The sequence below is a fragment of the Equus asinus genome, chromosome 5 (genome assembly GCF_041296235.1).
Source record: "Equus asinus isolate D_3611 breed Donkey chromosome 5, EquAss-T2T_v2, whole genome shotgun sequence".
Taxonomy (NCBI): Eukaryota; Metazoa; Chordata; class Mammalia; order Perissodactyla; family Equidae; genus Equus; species Equus asinus.
The window spans coordinates 109,625,255-109,638,210 of record NC_091794.1 but is presented as its reverse complement, the minus strand read 5'-3'; the positions used below and the strand labels follow the sequence as shown (position 1 = coordinate 109,638,210).

The 12,956-nt window shown below is 59.4% G+C and overlaps 1 protein-coding gene across 4 annotated transcripts in view; it reads right to left on the bottom strand.

The window, feature by feature from the left end:
* Positions 1 to 12,956, bottom strand: part of CHD5 (chromodomain helicase DNA binding protein 5) — a 65,498-nt gene that overhangs the window by 44,567 nt on the left and 7,975 nt on the right. For all 4 annotated transcript variants that reach the window (XM_044769544.2, XM_044769543.2, XM_044769546.2 and 1 more), the window contains exons 2-3: positions 10,554 to 10,681; positions 2,776 to 2,955 (exon numbers count right to left, since the gene is read on the bottom strand). In XM_044769544.2, the coding sequence (XP_044625479.1) occupies positions 2,776 to 2,955; positions 10,554 to 10,681 (308 nt within the window). The remainder of the gene's footprint in view (positions 1 to 2,775; positions 2,956 to 10,553; positions 10,682 to 12,956) is intronic.

The window sequence follows — 12,956 nt, the reverse complement described above, 5'->3', positions numbered from 1 at the left end:
AGATGGGTTTTAGGGGAGCAGATGTCCTTGGGGAGGCGGCAGGGCCAAGGGGCAGTCTGAGGCAGGTCGGGGAGAAATGGGGCCGCCCAAGGATGCCCCCCAATACAGTCACGCATGGACCTCATGAAAGGACTGGCCACTGCCGGGTTCTGGGGCCAGGAAGGTGAGCCCTGGCCAGGACAGGGACATAGGACAATGGCCCAGCTAAGGGCAGAGCCTTGAGAGGGTCCCTCGGCTACTGCTTCACTTTCCAGATGGGGCACTGAGGCCCAGGGAGGAGTGTGACCTCCCAAGACAGCCAGCCCAGTGTCAGACAACCCAGCAGCCCCAGGTTGGCTGGGGTAAGGTAGGGGTAGGAGTGCTGGCTACGATGGGATGGAGTGGGGGTGGGGGCGCTGGCTATGACTGGCTATGATGGGATGGGGTGGGGCAGGGGTGCTGGCTATCATGGGATGGGGTGGGGGCAGGGGTACTGGCTATGATGGGATGGGGTGGTGGTGGGGGTACTGGCTATGACGGGATGGGGTGGGGGTGGGGGTGCTGGCTATGACGGGATGGGGTGGGGGTGGGGGTGCTGGCTATGATGGGATGGGGTGGGGGTGCTGGCTATGATGGGATGGGGTGGGGGTGCTGGCTATGATGGGATGGGGTGGGGGTGGGGGTGCTGGCTATGACGGGATGGGGTGGGGGTGCTGGCTATGACGGGATGGGATGGGGTGGGGGTGCCGGCTATGACGGGATGGGGTGGGGGTGGGGGTGCTGGCTATGACAGGATGGGGTGGGGGTGCTGGCTATGACAGGATGGGATGGGGTGGGGGTGCTGGCTATGACGGGATGGGGTGGGGGTGGGGGTGCTGGCTATGATGGGCTCTGGAGCCAGAGAGACACCAGTTCTAATCCTGCGCTGCCATATACTGGCAGTGAGAGGTAGACAAGCTACTTCACCTCTCTAGGCCTCAGTCTCCCCATCTGTAAAACGGGGTTACAGCACCTGCCTCACAGGAGGGAATGGGTTAGCACGTGTGCTTGCAACAGGGCCCTCACTGCAATTTTCCACCTGTTCCAGACAGCCTTGAGCTGCCCCAGTCCCACCCACTGATCCACTCAGCCAGTCAGCACAGCCACTCCCAGGCCACAGCCATTGGTCCAGGTGGGCACATGACTTAAGCCAGTGCGGCCAAGGGGACCGCTGGGTCTCCTGTGTGGACAACTAGGACACAGGCCTGCTTTCCCTCCTGCTGGATGGGGCAGTGGGTGGCAGAGAAGCCCTGAGCTGCTGCTACACCCATTCCCAGCCACAAGGGTGCCTGGCCTGAGGCCGGAGCTGACCCCGCAGAGGCAGGGTGAGAGATGCAAAGAAACAAGGCCCCAGAAGACACCACTGGGCCCCACAGGCTGGAAGCCTCCTTGCCCATCAACTCTTGGGGCCCTGATCCGACAAACCCCCTTACTGCCTAAGCCCCATGGGGCTGGGCTGTCTGCTCCTACTAAGGAAGGCCGCCGGGTGGAGCATCAGGCTCCCTCAGCTTGAAGCGCCCTGGAGCTGAGAACCAGGCCTGCCTGGCACAAGAGAGCAGCTCCAGAACTCGCTTCCCAGCCTCCTCCTGCTCTCTGTGACAGTTCAGAGGTGCTGCCATGGGGGAGCCCCTCCCATGACCGACCTGCCCCCATGACACACAGCCATTCCTGGAGGCACATCAGGCCTTCGGCCCCCGCCCCCAGGAAGCAGAGCAGCATGTGAGCGAGTGGGTGACATTGTTACAGGATAACCCTGAGTCGCTCCCGTAAGTTCATCTTTCAAAGCTGTCAGCCCTTCAGCTATTATCAGCCGCAGATGACTCACGACACACCTGCCAAGGGATGAAATCCCTCTGGGTGTCGGGACACCACCGGAGCTTCCCAACTTCAGTTGCTGACAGTCACTGTTTCTACCTCCCCCAACAGCCACTGTACTAATATTTACGGAACACTTATCTTTAAATCCACGGCCGGCCCAAACTGAGGCTGGGTGCCGTGAAAGAACAAAGGAAGCAGGTGCTCCTGATGACTCCCTGACCTCTGCCCACTGTGCAAGGGCTAGGCCCAGAGCCCGCCCACCAGCCTCACCCTCGGCCCCGTCCCTTCCCAGAGGAGCCCCGACAGGGCGGCCTCTGAGACCAGGAGCCTTGGCTCGGTTCACATCATTCCCCACCTTCATGGGGAAGATGCTTTTACCCAGGGGGAGCTGCAGGCCCCCGAGTCCTGCTCACGGGGACACTCTGGCCCACGAGGGCGGGATGTCAGAGTGCGGCTGAGTGACAAAGTTCCCCTCCCACCCTAAGCGGAGCTGTCCAGCCGCTTCTTATCGGCAAAGGCTCCATTTGTTTTATTTCCCCAAACTGCTCCAGGCAAGAGGCTCCTGACACAAAACCTAAGCTCAGACCATCACTCTCCTCAGAACAGCTGTGCGCGCGAACAGGCAGAAGAGCAGACAGTACATCAGCAAGAGGCTGCGCGACTCCTTCCAAACCCCTAAACGCCACCCATCGTTATTTCAGATATGTCAGTATTTCTCACAAACTGCATCCAAGCTCCACGTGCATGCACACACACAGGCACACACTCACAGCCACAGACCCGTCCGCTCCCGACAGCCACCGGGGGAAAGGATGCTCAGGTCTTTCACTCAGGGGCTCCCAGGCCGGGAGACAGAGAACTGACTGCAGGAGGCCCAGCCAGTCCCGGCAGGTGTGGCCTCTCAGAGTCCGGTCCCTCCAGCCGGCCCTCAATGGTTACCTTCAGGCATCCGTCGTCATTATCATCCTCATCATCATCCTTCTTTTTTCTCTTGGCTTTTTTCTCCTTCTTGTCCTTGAGTTTTTTCTTCTTCTTTTTATTAGGGGAGTAGTCACTGCCCTCGCTCTCTGACTTCTCTTCCAGATCCTCTTCATTTTCCGATAGTTCATCATTGCTCCCCTGGAACAGAAAGGGAGACAGTGAGGGCTACACAGGCCCCAAGCAAGTCCAGAGTCCTGGGCAGCAGTACTGCCCTGAGAGTGGCCGCCCGGCAAAGTCAGTCAGCCCACGCTTTCTGGATCATTCGGTGTCCCACTGGTCACAGCTCAGCACTGAAGCCCAGCCAGAGGGTCTGCCCGGAGCCGGCACACGTCAAGGGTCTCATCCCCGCTGAGTGGGCAAATGGTGGAGTGTGCAGGTGAGGCAAGGCCTCTGGCGAAGTCAGGCTTCCCCATGCAGCCTGCTTGGACTGCCCTGGGGAGGGGAGGCTCGGGCTCTGCTTCCATCAGAACAGGTTTCTGTGGATGTTGGGATTTTAAAGTGTTGCATGATGGTGCTCAGACCCAAGAGCCCACAGCTGAGGAGAGGCCCAGAGAGCCAGAAAACAAAGTGCACTGGAAAAGTCCCAGTTGGGTGGGAAAGAGAGCCTCTCTCCCAGTACCTAACCTCTCTGCTTATGTATGCATCCTATGGAACTGTGCCGGTCAAGTGAAACCTAGAATTAACGCAGAACACACATCCCAGTTTTGTCTGCCTGTGGGCTCTCCAGAAGCTGCTATGGCACAAGCCCACCTTCCCTACCACCCCCACCCTGGCCGCTGTGTCTTAACATGAGACAAGGTAATTTAGGCAGCTCTTAAGCTTGGCTTCCTTGATTTAGTTTCCCGTCTGTACAGGCAGAAAATGGCCCATTTATATGGAGATAAGGGCATTTACAGCCAGAGCATCCCCACCAGAAAGGCACTGCCCCTCCGAGAAAGCTGTTTACTCGCATCCTTTCAGATGCAAGTGGACTGGCAAAGCCCTTCCCAGCCTGCTCCGGCCCGGGTCTTCACAGAGAGGCTGGGCACTCATGCTCCAATTACAGCACAGGCTTGTCATCTTCATGCTGGCTATTTACTGTTTTCAGGGTGAGCAAAGAGAGGCATGGAAAAGATGAAGAGAGAACTGGAGAGATGGAAAATGAGCTCAGGAAACAGCAATGGGGGAGAGAGGCATAAGAGGGAGGGAGGGAGGGAGGGGGAAAAAAGAGAGAGGAGGGAGGGGGAAAAGAGAGAGGAGGGAGTCAGCAAGGGCAGCGGGTCTGTCTGGAGAATCTTGGGAGGCCCAAGCCTGATCTCTGCCCTTTCGAGCCACACAGTAAAGAGCTGAGGGTCTTTTTCCCAGGAAGGAGGCTCTTCCTGAGAAACAGCTGGGAAAGGACGCCCCCCCCCCAACAGGATCCCTGCACTACCTGACTCTCCTGGAATCTCAGCTCCCTCTCTGCCGCCAGCTCCCTGCTCCCAAACCTTTTATGCTCATTAAGCCGCTGAGTCAGTGCGCTGGCTGGTGGTTGGCAGACAGCAGGGCCTCTGCGCCTTTCCGGAACCAGGTGTTTCCCAGAATACTGACTTCGCCATGCTGGCCCCAGGGGCAGAGCCAGTCCTGGCTACTGCCAGAGCCTGCCCAAGGCAGGACAGCCTTGCAGGTAGGCTCTCATGCTGCCAGCGCTGGTGGTGAGGCGGGGCCCTGGGGCCACAGCTCCCAGCTATGCCTCATTCCTTTGGGGAAATGGGGGTCAGACAGGGACGTCCATTTTCCCTGAGGGCATAGAGTTCGGCCAGCTTCGAGAGACCACCCTTCAAAAGACCTGAGACAAGCGCTACCCCAGCCCTCATCCCAGAAAAGGTAAGGATGGAAGAAGGTGGCTGCCAGGAACTTCAGCACCACGGACAGAGGCTGTGGGAGCCCTGAGGGAGGGTTGCAGGGCTGGCCCTCCGCTGCCCTGGGGCAAATTCCACAAACCAGACCAGGGATAAGGCAGGAGGACCCACAGCTGATACCCAGCTGATACCCGAGTGGTCTGACTGTGGGTCCTGGGGCTCCCTGGGGAGGCTGCAGGACAGAGAATCCTTGGAGCTCTGCCCCTTGCTAGACTGGGAACAAGGCAAGTCACTGTGGCACCTCGGCGTCAACTTCCTCATCTGTGAAATGGAGATGCCACAAAGAGTGCTAAGAGGATCACGTAAGAGACAGCCTTAAACGTTTTGAAATGGAAGAGACCCAATACCCATGACGACCCCAAATCTGCTTGGAAGCCAAAGATGCAGGCGATACGACAAACTAGAGACACATCAGCCTCATTCTCCTCGTTTTTGCATTTCAGGACTGAGCTAAAGCCAACTACATAGATGTTGCCTGCAGCTGGGCGACAATTACAGTGCAGAGTGACAATCTGATGCCGGCAGAAGGGGCTGTTGTGGCCGCACCTGAGGGAGAGCTGACCTGAGCATCTGATGGGAAGCAGGCATGGCCACTTCCCAAGTGCAGGAGAGACCAGGAGTGGCCAGCACAGCTGCACATGCAGGGCCCAGAGGGAGCTGGAGAGAGGGGAGGAGGAAGGGAGGGAGGAGGGGAAGGCGCCTCCAGTAGATTTCGTTTGTCTGTGCACAGTGCAGTGGGGGGGAGGGGGAGTGAGGGAGGCCTGGCAGAAGGCGCCAAGCTGGGCATCCACTCCAGGGCTAAGTGGGAGAGCAGGAGGGCAGAGTTCCTCCTTGAGGAACGAGCCAGAGCTATGGCAGGGCTCGTCTGCTACTCGTCAGTGCCCAGTCGTCCATGGGTGATGGCAGTGATGGCAGCCTCACATTTCAGGGAAGGGCAGCCTTCTCCCTCTGCTGTCTAGCTGCACTGGTGAAAGCCCATCAAAGAGAAAGCTCTGATTCCCCAGTTCTCCCGACCCCTGCCCACTCATCCCCTCCAGGCCCTAACTTCTCCCTCCACCAAATGAAGCTCGCACCACCTGGGCCCACCCCCACCTGCACCAGATCTCATCTGAACCCTCCTGCCCACACCGGGGGGCTGGCTGAGGGTGAGGGGCAGGGCAGGTCTTCAGATATTGGTTTCGCGCTGGCACAATGAGTCTGCATCCGCAGCATAGGCATATCTCTGCATCCAGCTGTTCGGACACTTCTAGACCTGGGCCTCCTTTTCTTTCTCTCCAAAATAATCTTTCCTTGCAGAGAAAGGGGCAAGGAGAAGGGCAGCAAATGGTTCTGAAAACAACTCGAAGAGAACTGACCCAGCATCAGGACCTGGAGGGATGCGGCGTCAGCCAGTGGCAAGGAGAGAAGGAACGACGGAGAACCAGGAGAAGGCGAGTCGTTCAGTGTCTTGAAACTTATGGAGTCGGGTGTGGGCCAAGCCACGATCAGGGGAGGAGACACAGGCACGGAGCAATAACTCCCTAATAAAGCCCTGGACCAACCTCAGCCCTGAGCCACACCGTGGGGGACGACAGTGAACTTCAGGATGACAGTCAGTCAGGGCTTTGACCTTGATGCCGTCCTTTGGGCCGCAGCAGCCCTGGGCGTGGCTACAGGAGATGCGGCTGCTGGTAGAGGAATCTTAGTGGACTTGGAGCGCCCAACAGCATCCAGCTGCAAAGCTGTCTTAAACACCACATCCAGGCTGTGTGTGCAGGCAGCTGGGGGCAGGTGGGCGGGGTCTCTACCCTGAGCCCCAGGCCCACTGAGGCCCCAGCACGCCCCCAGTGCAGGCCCTGGGGACCCCAAATGGACAGTCCCCGCCCACCCTTCCTCCTCCCCAGCTCTGCAGATGTCTCTCCATCAAGGCCTCGAGTCTCCCTCTCCCTTGCTTCTACAACCAGCACTCAGCACAAAAAAGGAGGCATTTACACTGGAAAAGAAGGACTTGGAGAGTTGGTCATTCTCAATTTGGGGTCCTTCAAGACTGAGAGGGAAAAAGAAAGAATGAAATATGAGCCTTCCCATTCACGAGTGTTATAAACAGTTATAATTTAGCACTGAATAATTGGTTGCTATGGTAACCGCTGCGGTACAGGTTGAAATCATTTCTCCCTCCTGCGCTGGGTCTGACAAGGAGCTTCATCTACATATGCTCAGGTTCTGGCCGCAGCCTGGTTATTTTATGTAAATCAGAATCCACGACTTGCTTCCTGCCCACCCCCCTCCAAAAAAAACTATGGCATGGATTCCACCGCCCAGCCCCTCTGCTGCCTCCGCCCACCACCCAATCTTGGGGCCACCTGGTTGGAGACGGAGAGGAGGAAAGGGGTGAGATTGCCCACCTCACGTCCTGAGGACCCTGGCCTATGGGTGCGCGGGGGGTACAGGGGGGCCAGGATCCTGCTCTCTGGCTGCAGCATGCTCTAGACCCTCTAAGATCTGACAGCTGGCCAAGCCAGGCTCTTAGGAATTCAGGGGAGAGGGCAGCAATGGCCCAAGGGTCGCCTTGGGGCCTGTCTGGCACTGCCCGGACATCTGCAGGCCTCTCGTCCACCCAGCCCTCCACCCTTGTTGAGAACCCGAATTGCATCTCAGTATAGAGAGGAAGGAGAGAGGCTAAGGAAGTGAGGGGAGGGAGAGTGGAGAGAATGGAAGAGGAGGAAGAGAGAGAAAAAACGGAGGGAGTGAGGGAGGGAAATGAGGCTGGAGGGGGAAGAAGAAATGGAACAGGAGACGGGGCAAGGGAGACCAAGGAGGGAGAGCAAGAGATGTAAGAGAGAGTCCAAGCGCAGGCCAGAATAGTGAGAGACAGACAGACAGAGAGACAGGAGCCAGAGGGACAGACACAGTGACAAGAACAAGAACGTGTGTCCAGGTAGGTCCAGAGGAAGGAGGGAGGGAGGAGGCCTGAGTGACCCTGGTGCTGGGCCGGGGGAGGCAACGCCAGCCCTCAGGCCTTGGGGGCCACATGGCCCACCTCTCCACTGCCGACCTCCCCCTAGCCCCCCACCTCACCACTGTCCACGCCCTACCCCCCTCCAGCCTCCTTCCTGGCCATGGCAGGGGCAGGGTCCTGCCATACCCTGTGCCCAGGAGGGCGAGAGAAAAGCCAGCCCTGCCTTGGCTGGGGAGGGGAGGAAGGCAGGCGCCCACAGGCCCCTGTGGCACCCCTGGTGGTCCTTCATCTGCATTTGGGAACTGGGTAGACCCAGCCTGAAGGCCTGAGACCAAGGACATGATGGCATTGAGCCTCCTGCCCAGTTTCCAAGAGAAAGAAAACACTGAGAAGCTGGGGGGCGCGGTGGGGGGGAATCTGTGCAGGAAGCCCCTGCCTCAGCCACCAGGCCTCAGGACCCTAAAATCCACCTCCATCCCACGTCCACAGAGCCTCAGGTCTGGGGGTGAGAGGAGTGACCACAGCAGAACGACATTTCACAGCCTCAACCAGGAAGTCGGCCCCTGCATCCCAAGGTCCTGCCAGCTCCAGAACCATCTATCCTCTGCCCCTCAGAAGAAACAAGGATGGTGAGGGTATCAGTGATGGGAGGGTGGGGGGTGGCGGGCACAGCAGGGAATTCAGAGGCCCCTCCCCATGGCAGAGGAGCTGGTCCACAGCATCTCCCCCACTGAGATGCTCCCTTCCTGTCTCCTGCCTCCACTTACCCCGCTGGATAATGGGGACAAAGCCTCGGAAGAGTCTCAGAGCCTGTATGCCCATGTGCCGCCCCAGGGTGAGGAGCGGGGTGTCCTGGGAGGAGACACACATCGATTCTGGACCAATGCCAGGAGCCCAGGCAGTGAGGACAGAGCTGGGCGACAGCAGAGACAGAAGGTGGTGCCGGGCAGGGGCAGCACTGGGCTTGGAGGAGGCTCAGGGAAGAAAGGGCAGTCCCCACACGCCAGGGGTGTGGCACAAAGGAGGCAGGGAGGGGGCCTGGGAGGCAGCTTTGAGGCCTTGGAGCCTGGACAGGGCAGCTGTGGGGCGTGGTGAGACATGTCCCTTAGGAAGTCCTTCCCAGGAAACAGAGGACTGCAGGGGCATGGCAGGGCAGGAGCCAGGACAGCAGCACAGGGGAGGGTCCAGGTGAGCAATGCTGACCCCAACCTCACCAAAGACACAGGCGGGACGCACCTGGGGTGGTTCCAGTCGCAAGGGCCGGGGGCTGACACCTCCCTGTCCCAGGCCCTGAGCTCCCAACAGGTCAGTCCCAGGCTGACCACCATGGCAACCTGGGGCACAGTCGAGGCAGGCCCTGCCCTCTAGACACATCCAGGCTGACACCCTGGATGCCCCCAAGTGCCTCTGGCCTTCCCCGTGGCACTTCTCACATAAAGGTACCCTGCTGGTCCACATCTGGTTCGCCCCAGAACAGGCAGGGGAGGTGGACAGGTGGTGCCCCCCTTACTGCGGACACAGAAGCGAGACTCAGATAAGGTCAGGCAGTGGCTTCAGAGGCAGATTCTCAGGAAGAAATCTTTCCCCTTCTCACCTGCCCAGGGTCATGAGCCCTCCATTCTCAGAGGTCTCCTCCATTCTGCCCTCTCAGTGCCCTCAGGAGCCTGCTGGAGCTGTCATCACAGACCTCTGCAGAAAGCCTTCCAGTGACCCCTTGTCACTCAGGGGACAAGCAAGAGGCCCACAGTGGCCTCTGAGGCGCCTCTAGCCTTGAGTCACTCACTGGCTGCACCCAGAACACTCTGACAGACACCTTCACCCTCAGCCCGGGATATGCTCTCCTCTCCTCACCTCACTCTGAGTCTGGGCCCAGCTCTGCCCCAGGGCCACGGAGGGCGCTAATACCTCCCCACCAAACCTCCCCCACCACCTCCCCTGCAAGGCTGGGCCAGGTGGGTCCCCCTCTGGGAAGGGGAAGTGAGAAGGCCGGAGAACTGACATCACTTCCCCTCAGGGCAGGCAGGCCCTGGGGGAACGGGCCAGGGGGGTGGCTGGACACAGGAGCAGTCCCCAGTCCAGATCTTGGCTGTCACTGCGACCCTGGACAAGTTCATCTCTGAGCCTCCACTCCCTCGTCTGTAAAGCGGGGCACACGCCACCACCTTCCCCACGGGCCGCCTCGAGGATCGGGGATGACGCCCAAAAAGAGGTGGGCAGCAATCACAAAGAGACAAGATGGGAGCTGTCACACTGTCCTGTTACCGTCCCTCCCCCCTCCAGGTGAGAAGAGCTTTAAGCTGCAAGTCAGCCTCAGTTTCCCCATCTGCCAAAGGTGATCATCATCCCCATCTCACCGATTCCCAAGGTCGACCTTGAGGATAAGTGAGTCCCTGTGGAAGCATTCTGAAAATGAGGTCACAAAGCTCACGGTGACTCAGAGGGGACCCCAGCCCCACCAGGGCCTCCTTACTCCTCTCCCACTTTTATCATTTTCATTAGGATTCCAACTCACAACAGATTGGAAGCAGCAAAGCAGGACAGAGGGCTGCCCTGAGGCAGACGGGGCCAAAGGCAGAAGGCACGGCCAGAGTGACTGGGACAGTGGACGCACAGTGCAGTGGGAACAGGGTCCCTTCAGTGAAGGGACTCGAGTGCTGGGGACCCATGTTGTCACAGCCCAGGATGGCCACGACAGGAGAAAGGATAAATGACCCCCGGACATTCACAGGACGTGTCGGATCCCTCTTGGGAAGGTCTGTGCCCACCGCTCAGCCCACTGTGCACGGGTTTTGGTGTTTCTCACTCAAACTCAGCTCCCAGGACACCCACCCTGGCAGGTCCGGGAGACAAGCGCTGTCTGCGCAGGCCCGGGGTGGGCAGCCAACACCTCCTCGCAGCCCCGCCCCACCCCCACGCACCTCTTTCTTCTTCCGCTTCCCTTTAGACCTGTTCTCCTTGAGCTTCTTGGATTTCTTCTTCTTGGGAAGGCTCACGGGCTCCTCAGGGAAAAAATCATCGAAGGCTTCGAGGCCACCATCTTCTTCTTCTGGAGGAAGCAGAAGGGGGAGGGGGTTACTCCCCTGCTTCCCTCCGGGAGACCCCAGGGACACAGAGTGAGAGGCGAGGCCTGCTGGGACAGCCAGCTCCTCTGCCACCCAACACTGCCAACTCATGGCCACCCCATCCTCCCTAGCCCCACCCCTCCCCCTCCCTCCTCACCCCCACTTATAATCCCCACCCCCTACCCCTTTTCCCTCCATCCAGCTCCCCTGCCCCAGCCTCCTCCCAAACCCGCAAAGCCACCCCCTACCCAGACTCAGTGATTGGAAAAACACTGAAATCCCAGCTCTGGTGGGCTGTGTCCCATCACCTCACCTCTCTGGACCTTTCCTTCCCTAATCTGTAAAAATGGGACAGTAACCACCTACCCTGACATGACAGTGCTCAGGAAACTGAATGTGCTGAGCAAAAGTGAGTGACTAACTAAGAGGTCTTGTTGATGTGGTTCCGTGGGGAGAAAGCGGTCCCATGGGATCACAAAGCCATCTCCAGCTGGCCCCAGGGAGGGGTTGGGGCCCATCTCTGCCCTCTGGTGGCCCATGGTGTGGCTGGGAGACGGCTTGTGAATGCAGGTTGACGGGGACACACAAGTCACATCACCCCAGGACCACGTGGAGCCGCTCAGCAATGCCCGGGGGTTTGGAGGATGCCAGGACCCCCCTTAATGGGGAATCGAAGACCATGCTTCCTCTCTCGCCCTGATCCCGCACATGCACCCACACGGTACACTCCCCCAGACACACACACACAGCAGGAAACCCAACACACTCCTGCTGGGCACCAGGAAGATGTGAAATTCCACAGAGATGCTGCATCCACCACACGTGAGTTTTCAAGAAGCTGCCTGCCCTTCCCGGACCCCCTCGCTCCTTCATGAATTTATGAGGCCGAGAGGGAAGCAGGCAGGGTGCGTGTGTCAGGTGGGGTATCACTGAGGAAGCAGCTGGCCGCGAGCTTCACACCACCCCCCACCAAGGGGAGAGGGCTGGATGTGTGGCCGCTGCCTTGGGGGCATAGTGTCTAATGCCACCTGGGAAATCGGGTGAGAAAGGGCAGTGAGCCCTGAGTTCCTGGGGACCAGACATGGGCCACGGAGCGGGGAGGAGGGAGGGTCCTCTTGGGGGCAAACAGCAGCAAGAAGACGCTACAAGAACAAACCACCCAGAGTAGAGATACATTCATTTGCCTGGAGCAAAGGAAGCTTCCAGAAGAAACCAGCCAAACCTCCAAAGAGTCACAAAAAGGGGCCCACGAGACAGCCAGTGCTCCACACCAGCTGGGGGCCCTGATGCCCACAGCCCAGCTTGTCCTACCTCATCCCCCTTCGCTGCCCCACATGCACCCAGGGGGGCAAAGAGAAGAGCCAACCAGGGTGTGCAGGGAGACATCACTGGGGTCGCACTCAGCCTGGCTACAACCTCAAGCGGGACCCCACTGCAGGGCTGCCCCCCGAGAGACCCTGAGGAGGGTGAGAAGTCCCAGGAAAGGGGCAAAGCGGCCCCCATGCATCAAGTTTAAAGAAACAGGGCCCCACACCTCCACGTAGGAGGTCTTTCACCCTAAAACATCGTGGTTGTTGAATGTGTCAGACCCACACACCGCAGATGCTCAGATACGTGTGCACACTCAGGACACACCAACATCCAGCCCCCCATCCTCCACACAGGTCCACCCTGGCCTGGGACCCTTGTCCCACCAAGTCCCCAGGGAGAAACGGGCAGGCTCCCACCCCAGGTCTTGTGACTCCCCTCGCCACACTCTAGGTGCGGCTTGAGGGAGCTGGTGACTCTGGTGGCCCAGTGGACGCCCCTCCCACCTCCACAGCCCACAGGTCAGTTCCCACACATACCACCCCCGACCAGGGGAAGGTGGGGGCTGTACCACTGTCTGGGCGCCCCTCTGCACCGGGGCCCCTCTTCAGGGCGGCCAGAGGCCTATGGCCTCCTCACCCAGGGAGCAAGTGTTCACCCTGACTTGTACAGACCCCAGGAGTACACAGGGGCAAGGGGCAGAGCATGCCCAAGTCCCAACCCTGTCTCCATCCTGCGAGGCAAACCCAGGCATGGAGGGAGGCCGACTCCAGGCAGGATGGGGAGCTGCCACAGAGGCAGTGGCCTGAGTGCTGGCCATCCCCAGGGGCTGAGCATGGTGGTTCTGACTGGCAGAGAGGGGTATTGCTGAGGACAAGACCACATGGAGGGCACAGCGGTGGCCTTGGCCGGGGCTATGGCGCACAGGGAGTGGGCAGTGAGGGGCTGGGC